At 41.6% G+C, this 9,953-nt stretch overlaps 1 protein-coding gene across 1 annotated transcript in view; it reads left to right on the top strand.

Annotated features, from left to right (window-relative positions):
- The first annotated feature begins 2,839 nt into the window (after window positions 1-2,839).
- The window catches only part of Atp10b (ATPase phospholipid transporting 10B (putative)), a 100,397-nt gene continuing 93,283 nt past the window's right edge, over window positions 2,840-9,953 (top strand). The window contains exons 1-2 of the mRNA XM_028777718.1: window positions 2,840-3,120; window positions 4,570-4,764. Of these exons, the coding sequence (XP_028633551.1) occupies window positions 2,846-3,120; window positions 4,570-4,764 (470 nt within the window). The 5' untranslated portion in view covers window positions 2,840-2,845. The remainder of the gene's footprint in view (window positions 3,121-4,569; window positions 4,765-9,953) is intronic.

Genomic DNA, 9,953 nt, shown 5'->3' with positions numbered 1-9,953 from the left:
CTTCAGGTCCTAAACCCAATGGAGCTGGGCTCCAGCCTCTCTCCTTCATTCTCTGATGGATACGAAGCAAAAAGAGAAGATCACACAGGCCAGGGCCAAAACAAGTTACAGCCTAGAGACCTACTTTATCTGCAAAAAGGCCCCTCCTCTAATTTTCACCACCCCATAATAATGCCTTCACAGTTCAAATACATCAAGGAGCTAATTCATTGACTGGAACTGGAGCCATCAGGGGCACAGGCATCCCTCAGAACAGTGCTTCTCAAGGTTCCTGATGTTGCAACCCTTTAATATAATTCCTACATTGTGGACCCCAAATGTGTTTTCATTGCTACTTTATAGCTATAATCTTGCTACCATTATAAATCATAATGTACATAGTTTTGGAGTCAGAGGTTTGTCAAAGGAGTTACGATTCACAGGTTGAGAACTGCTACCCTAGACATGTCATAATCCAAACAGCGTAACAGTCAAATCAGCCATCTAGGAAGAATATCTTCTTGACCAGGCTCTCCGTTTTTAGATCTACCAAATGGAGTTATGATCCCCAAGCCAAAGAGATAGGCCAACTGATATTTACGATACCAGCACTGGTTACCACAGCCCAGTCATGTCGTGTCCAGGTGTCCTAATAAAGTATCTTTTTGCCTCTTTCCACTTTCCATTCTCATTTAAAGATCTTGGGAAAAAAAAACAACAGCAAACAGAAAGATAGAAAGAAAAGGAGACAGAGAGGGAGGGAGAGGGAGGGAGGGAGGGAGGGAGGGAGGGAGGGAGGGAGGGAGGGAGAGAGTAGGCTGTCATTCAAGTTGCTGTATAGTTGACAATGATATTGATGATATTGAGCTGCTGGTCCTCCTGCCTGTCTCCTGAGTGCTGGGATTATGGATGTATACCTCTATACCAGGTTGTGATGGTTTGTATATGCTCGGCCCAGGGAGTGACACTATTAGAGGGTGTGGCCTTGTCAGAGTGGGCATGGCCTTGTTGGAATAGGTGTGGCACTTTGGGTGTGGGTTAAAGATCCTCATCCTAGCTGCCTAGAAGCCAGTGTTCTGCTAGTGGCCTTCAGATGAAGATGTAGAACTCTTAGCTCCTCCTGCACCATGCCTCCCTAGATGCCACAATGCTCCTACCTTGATGATTATGGACTGAACCTCTGAACTTGTAAGCCAGTCCCAATTAAATGTTGTCCTTTGTAAGACTTGCCTTGGTGACGGTATCTGTTCACAGCACTAAAGCCCTAAGATGCAGATTTATGTGTGATGGAATCATTTTGCCTCCTGCTTTCTGAACTCTGCCTACAAGCTACACCCCCAGACACTTCCATTTAATGTCCTGCTCTGAAATGTGATAAGGTTAAAAATTGTATAGCCAAAGAAATCCTAAAGACTAAGGAGCTCTTGGTAATGGAATACATGCGACATGGAAATTGAAGGAGGGAATTCTGAAGGGAGGAGTGAAGCAGAGAAGGGAAGCACAGAGAGCTTACAGAGAATGGGTGGGAGGGGCAATTACAACAAAGCATGGTGATATATATGGATAAAAATATTATAATAAAACCTATTATATAGTAGGCTAACTTTTTTTTTGGGGGGGGGTCTTGGTTTTTCAAGACAGTATTTCTCTGTGTAGACTTGTTTGTCCTGGAACTCTCTCTTTAAATCAGGCTGGCTTTGAATTCACAGAGATCCACCTGCCTCTCCCTCCCAAGCTAGGACTAAAAGTATGCACCACCACCATCCAGTCATATGTTAACTAGTTTTTTTAATAAATATTTAAAATGTAAACATTTCTCATTTTGTCTTAAAATTTGCAATACAATTTTATGTGCTGCCCAATTTGTTCCTACATGGATAGGGTTAAGAACACAACTCTTCTTCCAGAGGACCCAGGTTCAATTCTCATACCCACATAGTGGCTAACAAATGTCTGTAAGTCCAGTTGTAGGGAATCCAATAACCTCTTCTGGCCTCTGCAAGAACCAGATGCATAAGTAGTACACAGACATATGCTGATAAAATACCCTTATATATAAATAAATTTTCTAAAACTTTAAATTAATCATATGAGCAAAGAATGGTAAAAATAGCTTTCTTCATTTTTTAAAAGCCAATTCAGTGTTTTAAAGGTTTATTTATTTTTATATCATGTGTATGTGTACATACCTGAATGTATATATAGGGGTATGTATGTATGTATGTATGTATGTATGTATATGTATGTATATGCCATGTATACCTGGTGCCTACAGAGCCTAGAAAAGAGTACCAGATCCCCTGAAACTGGATTTGCATGTAATTGGCAGCCATCTGATATCTGGGAACTGAGCTTGGGTTCTCGGCAAGAATAGCAAGTGCTCTTAAGCACTAAGCCATCTCTCTAGCTCCTCTTTCTTTCTTCTTTTTATGTTGAAGATGAACAAGGTGAATGGAGAAAGTTTACCATTAAGAATGAGCCAGAGCTCAAATTTAGCGTCCCAGCATCCCATCCTTGCAGACCACAATTTGACTGAATTATTACTTCTTCAGAGACGTCTTTGCTAACATTGACAGCACCAACCATGTCACCAACACCTACCACACTGACCACATCACTTGATTTCACAACACTGATCCTTGTGGTAGTTTATATTGTTTTACTTAATGTGTCTGACCTTAAAACAGATGCATTGCAAGGACTGTTTCTATTTTTCTAAGATTGGACCTTTTATGGACAAAAGAAGAGATGCCATGTTGTGTTTTCCTCCTTACCATAGTGACTTCTTGTGTTCACATTCCACTCAGCCCTCCTGACCACAGCAATTTCTTGTGTGTTTGCAGACTGTTGTCACCTGATTCTGGAAATGACTTTCTCCCTGGACTTTTCTTGGCTCCGGTGGAAATGGCGAACCCAAAATGGCTTCTCCCAATCCCCTTCAGAAACCACACCGCTGCTTTCTCCAGAGACGGATAGGCAGAGCTACAACCCAACCGAGCAGCGGGTGGTGTACCCCAACAACAGCATGTGTCACCAGGACTGGAAGAAGGTCTCCAGGAGGTACCCAGGCAACATCATCTGTACAACCAAGTACACTCTCCTCACCTTCCTGCCCCAAAATCTCTTTGAGCAGTTTCATAGGTATGCAGCTGGGTCCCCCAACAATACATACCTTGGCCTAGTATTGCCACTGAGATGATGCAGTTCCCTTTGATATCCAAATGTACATATGAAGCAAGCATCTCTCATTTATCAGGTGTTGACTTATCATGCCATGTGTTTGCAAAGTAAAGATATATGGGAAGAAGAGGCTGAACTCATTGTTTGCCCCATCTAGTGAAGGAGACACACATTGCTTTTTAAATTGCCAAATTGATTTAAAACTATAACTAGACAAAATATTTGCAAGGAAAGGTATATGGTGCTTTGCAGTGAGAACTTGGACTAAACAATGTTAGCAAAGACTTCTCTGAAGAAGTAATAATTCAGATATGATTGGATGAAAAAATAGTCACCCTGGGTAGATGATTCACTGAGTCAACTGTGAGGACAAGAGTGTTCGGATCCCCAGAACCCCTTTATAATCTTGGCAAATGTGAAGCTGCCAATCTGAAGGCCCAGATCTTGGGAGAAGAAAACAAGGGATTCCAAGAGCAAAACTGGCTTTTTTGAAATCAGTGAGCTCTAGGGTCAAATAAAAGACCCTGCCTCATTAATAAAGTAGAGAGTAATTGAGGAAGACTCCAAACATCTGACACATATAAACATGCACATACACATGTACACATGTACACACACACACACATGTACTCCACATACATATGAACGCATTATATATAATCCACACTTTAAAAAAAAAAGAAAGGAGTAATCAGAAAAAGTAGGTGAAGAGAACCAGGAAAATATTTCTGAATACATAGCTTCATGTGCAAAGACACTGTAGCAGGGGAAATGAGAGTCACTTAAAAACCTTAAAAGTATAATCTATCCTTTTCAAACAATGTGCAAAAGTCATTATTGACTATAAATCAAATATTACTTTAAAATCCCAAAATGTACTAAAATGTGTAACTAGCATTGATCGGCTGTTTTACTTCAGAACCCTTTCGTGTACACAAACCAATTTTTACATCACATAACATTTATGAGAGCCCTTTCAAGTAGATAGGGTTACATTATGTCCTCTTTGCACAAAAGAGGATAAACTTAGGTAGGTCGGTGAACTAGTAAACAGCGGAAACATGGCTGGTGAGATGGTGCAGATGGTAACGGTGGTCACTACCAAGACTGGTGCCCTGAGATCAATCCCTAGGATCCATGTGTTAGAAGTTGAGAATCTACTCCCACAAAAGGTGTGCACGCATGCTCACACACACACACTAAATAAATAAATAAATAAATAAATAAATAAATAAATAAATAAATGTTATTTTTAAAAAGCTATAGCACTTTACTCTAATGCCTTAACTTTCTGACTTGAATTCACAGTGAAAGAGATGTTTGAGTTGGGTAAGAGCCAATAACTAGGAAGAAACTGGAATATATTTTTCTCCTCCAGAGTCTCCACTCCCACTTTGCTTGTCCCGCTAGGTGGGCCAACCTCTACTTTCTGTTCCTGGTGATTCTGAACTGGATGCCCTCCATGGAAGTCTTCCACAGGGAAATCACCATGTTACCACTGGCCATTGTCCTGTTGATCATCATGGTCAAAGATGGCATGGAGGACTTCAAGAGATATTGCTTTGACAGAGAAATGAACAGTGCCAGCATTCAAATATATGAAAGGTAGGGGACTCTACTACTGTTTCCTCTGTTGCAGAAGGTAAATAAACTCACCGGCATATTTAAGGAACTGATCTTTACTAGCAATATGGCTTTTAAAATTTCTTTCTTTCTTTCTTTCTTTCTTTCTTTCTTTCTTTCTTTCTCTCATTCATTCTTTCTTTCTTTACTTCTTTACTTATTTGTGTGTGTGTGTGTGTGTGTGTGTGTGTGTGTGTGTGTATGCCAAAACAAACACATTCCCCAGTGCACATTAGCATGTCTGTTATTCTTGTTCAACATATGTTTGGGTAGTCATGTTGGTGAGACTTGGTGTGTGTAACTTCTGACATTACTAGGAGACAGTCTCACAGCAAACTCCCTGATCCTCTGGCTCTTATATTTCCATGCCCTCTTCTGCAAAGTTTCCTGAGCCTTCATTGAGGGAGTGTTTTATAGATGTATCAGTTGAGCCTGGGCATTTGATTAGTTGTGGTTTTCTGTAATGCTTTCTACCTGTTGAAAGGACAATGGGTAGAGATAAGTCCTTATCTCTTGGTGAGAGTATAAGGACAACACTTATATGTGGGTATAAAGACAAATATTTAAAGTGTAGTTGGGGATTATGCTGGTTTAGTAAAATGGAGGTTGGAGACTCTCCTCCAAGATCCATGACTTCACTAGCCTTGGGTAATTGGGCATGATTTCTCTCTTGATGCATGGCACATAGTCCAATGAGAAAGCTATTAGTTACTACCAAGGTATGAGTGCCACTACTGAACACTGAGTGTTATTTGTGCCATACCGGGCATTGTTGTTGTTCATAGGTATTATAGTTGGGCAAGACTGTTGTTTGCTTCTCTCCTTTAGAAGCATGAATGGCACCCTCAAGCTATCTTTCACCTTCAAGGCTCTTTCATCTCTCATGACAGCTAGTCCTCAGGGAGCAGCCTTTCAGGTCAATTCCAGCTCAAGGACCTCTGGACTATGTGTCTAAAGTGCGTGGTGTCCTAACCAATAGGGACTTACCTTTCACCTCTAGCAGTAGTCTATAATGTTTTGGGAATCTGTTGTACAATCCCCGAAAAACAACTCAAGACTTCTTCCAATGCCTGGTATAGGGGGTGTTGTTAAATGTATCTTCTTTGACTCTTGGAGGGAGTATTATCAGTTCAGATAAGAAAATTTTATTTGAAGTACACACACACACATACACATACACACACACACACAGAGAGAGACAGAGAGAGAGAGAGAGAGAGAGAGAGAGAGAGAGAGAGAGGCATTGTAGGGCTTTTCTTAGATAATAGTTTGATTGTTTACGACTTTTTTCAGACATTAAATTTGCTTAACTCAGTGATGATCAGCTGGAGGTGATTTTGACACATACCTCCTCCCTCCCCCACCACCCCTTAAACATATGGTGATAGGTTGGGGATAGGTTGTAGATAGAATACTACTGGCATCTAGTGGATGGAAGCTGGGGTACCAGTACATATCCAAACAGAACAACAACAACAACAACACACACACACACAACCTAGTAAAAACAGGGCTGAAGTTGAAAAACCTTGATGTAAAACCCTCATATTCTTAGCCACCCAGACATTGTGTTATTATTAAAATTGAGTTAGAAGCCCAAGAACTAAACTTCAGGATGATTAGATCATCATATGAGAGTAATTTCCTAAGAAGCTCTGTTGAGGGTGTTAGGTGAAGACACACACACACACACACGATGTATCATTTTTAAAGCAGCAGGATGTCTGGCTAGAAATCCATTTTATTGCTTAACCTGGTAGGTTTTAGGACCCAGTGTTAGTGCACCTGTGTAGGAAAGGAAGACACCGGTGGATGATGACGCCTACATTCCCACAGGTGGAGTCTCAAACAGGCAGAAGGAAGTGCCAGGTGACACACGCCCATTCTCTGTGAACTCCTTCCAAAGAGTTCTCCCATACTGCTTGCAGATCGACTTGCTGTTTTACTTTTTTCTTTCTTTCTTTTTTTCTTTTTTCCTTTTTTATTGTTAGTTTTGAAAAGAGAAAGAGAAATTTAAAGCAAAGAAAGTGAGTAAAAGATGCTAATTAAATTATGAGAATCAAAGAGGCAGATTTGAGCAGAGATGAGGAAGGAAGGGAGGAAAAGGAGGAAAAAGAAAGAAGACAAGAAGAGAGTTGTGGTCTCCAACCTGCCTTTTGAAGGATGGCCCTACAAAGAAAACCCCAACCGCCATTATCGGGGGAACCAAGTCAAGACCAGCAAGTACACAGTGCTGTCCTTCATACCCAAGAACATTTTTGAGCAGCTGCATCGGTTCGCCAATCTCTATTTTGTGGGTATCGTCATTCTGAATTTCATTCCCGTGGTCAATGCGTTCCAGCCGGGGGTGAGCATGGTTCCAGTCTGTGTCATCCTCACAGTCACGGCCATCAAGGATGCTTGGGAAGACTTCCGGAGATACAAATCTGATAAAGTCATCAATAACCGAGAGTCCTTGGTCTACAGCAGGTAAAACTAAGATCTCTGGGGCAGTCTCTGCGACTTCTTACACTGGCTACCACCCCTGCTAGCAGAAAAGACGGGAGCAGGGGCTCTCATCATTTTACCAGAGTGAAATGTTAGTGTCCCAGTGTGAGGACCATAGTGGAAACCATGAGCAAAAGTAGACTAAGGAGGGGGTTTCAAATCAGGAAGTCTTCATTTTATAGTATTTGTCTTTAAAGATTTTCCTATGAATTATCTTACCTAATTAGCCCGGTGTTGCTACGGGTATGTTTAATTCCGGGAGGGGAAAACCATCCGTGTGTTTCAGGAGAGAGATGGGGCTTTGAGTTACAACTGGAGCCTGAGGAAACATCCCAGGTTGACCACTGTCTGCAGTCATGTGGTGGCCTTAGGCAAGTGATGTAAATGTCCTGCCATATTTCCTAAGACTTAAGGAATTCTTGATGTGTTCATGAGACGATTCAAAATACTCCTAGGGATTACATACCGTTAATGCCACACTCAATTTTAGAATGCAAAATTCCTGTTGGTCCAGCTACTGACTGTCCCTGGGGCTCATTTCTCTTGTGTGGTATTCCCACAAAACATTACCTGTCTATCATGGTCTCGCCACACTGTTTAATATTGTTTTGTGTATGCAGATATTTTGCAAATTTCTGTTGGCCAAACGGCCCAACTGGGCTCTTTGGAGGCATCCTTTTGATAAGGGGAAAAAGACAAGAGTGAAAGTGTGTTTCTATTTTGTAACAACCTGGATGACTACAAAGGAACTAGGGGAGCTGTGCCAAGGCTGGATGAAAGAAAGTGAGGGGATGCCTGTTGAGTGAGCTAACAGCCATGAGTGCCTGAGTTACTTGGAGATGAAAGGCTTAGTTTCTTATTAAATAGGGAAAGTCTTTTTCATTCAGACATCTCTCATTCATTCTCTCTCTCTCTCTCTCTCTCTCTCTCTCTCTCTCTCTCTCTCTCTCTCTCTCTCTCTCTCCCTCCCTCCCTCTCCCTTTTCTCTCTCCTGTTTTTCCGATCCTTCCCTCTCCCAACTCTCTCCCTCTTCCTTTCTCTGTCCCTCTCTTTCTGTCCCTCTCCCTCCCCCTCCCTTCTTCCTCCACCCTTTCCTCAGATCATTCTAGGACTATCTTATTCCCTCTAACTTTATCACCTCCATCTGCACAAGTTTCTCTGTCGCCCTGGTCACTGACAGAAATGAAAGGGAATTACTCTGAAGTGTGAACTCTAGCTGATTAGGATCTGCTAACTTAGAAGAAACTCTTCCTCCTGGGGAATGAAAGCTTAGCTACGGGAACTGGATCACAGAAGGGCTTAGTAGACAAGGTCCACTAGAGAAGTTGTGGCAGGAGGAAGCCTCCAGGGAGACTATCCATACAAAGAACCCCGAAGTGAAACCCCATGCTCCCCACATGCGCAGGAACACTTAGCTTTGGCCATCTTTGCTGACAAGTCCACAATTATATGTCTAGAAGAATTAGTCTAAGGGAAAGTTAGTCTTCCTTCCTTTGTTTTTTTTTTCTTTCCCAGCTAGATCTGATTGTCAGGAGCACACTAGTCAGTTACAGGCCATCAAAAGGAGAGGAAGGAATGGCTGGCTGCCTGCATGCAAAGCCTTTCCTTACTGGGAGAGCTTTTAAGAAAACATTCCTTTTTGGCTGCCCCAACACATCCATCTTACGGGTTTGTTTTTCTTTTTTTGTTTTTTGTTTTTTTTTAACCTTCTTTCCTCTTTATTGTTCCTGTACTATGGCACAAAGGCAAGCAGGAAGTTGTTCCCCTTCTGAGGAATGAGAATCCTGCTCTTCCTGCTTTGCTAGACTATCCCAGAACAATGTCCCTGTTCTTGGCACCAACCCTGGTGTTGGTTGATCAGACTGTAAGCTCACCTACGCTTCAAGGAAGAATGACCTGTTGTTCTCAAAATAACTTCGGGAAAGCAAGATAATAACAATCAAGGACGGGTAATAGCATGATTATCTATTAGATATATCTAATAGATGAGGTATGATTGCATATGCCTGTAATCTCAGACCTGAGGAGACTGAGGCAGCAGAATCAGGGGTTCAAGTCCACCTTGGTTATATAATTCAAAGCTAAGCTGAACTACATGAGAACCTGTTTCAAAATTAAAAAAAAAAAATTAGAAAAGATGTTAGACCACTCACTGTTAGGGACAACAAAAGGGGCTTTTAGTGTTTCCGAAGGGATGTTCACTAGAATGACTGGAAAGGACACATTCTTAAGATATCCCACCCCCAAATAGTTGCTGGTCATCACAACCCATGGCTCATGGTTGACAAAGAAAAGGTACACAGTAAAGAAATCTGTACACTTTTAATTGACTTCATGTTGCTCAAAAAATACTTTTAGAACCTAAGTATGGGAATGCTCGATTTTTTCAATGACAGCAAGATAATTCATTGGGGGGGTGGGGCAGACAGGCCATCAGTGTTGGGTTGTGATAGAGATGGTGTGACCTCCGAGGGACAAGCTTAGAAGGGTTCATCTTGAAACAAAGCTGGCTGTTCAGCTAACATGCTTTATTCCATGTGGAGATACAGCCCAGTGCTGGACAGGCCAGATTACCTGAGTCTAAGGAAACTACAAGTTTTGCTGCTTCTTTATTCTGTCAAATTCACTTATCCTTTTACAATTCCATGTATGTGGGCATATATAGAATTGAAAAAGACTTACGT

Source organism: Grammomys surdaster, unplaced genomic scaffold (genome assembly GCF_004785775.1).
Source record: "Grammomys surdaster isolate TR1022 unplaced genomic scaffold, NIH_TR_1.0 313, whole genome shotgun sequence".
Lineage (NCBI taxonomy): Eukaryota > Metazoa > Chordata > Mammalia > Rodentia > Muridae > Grammomys > Grammomys surdaster.
Note: the sequence above shows the minus strand (reverse complement) of the source record. Positions and strands in the feature narration are given on the sequence as shown.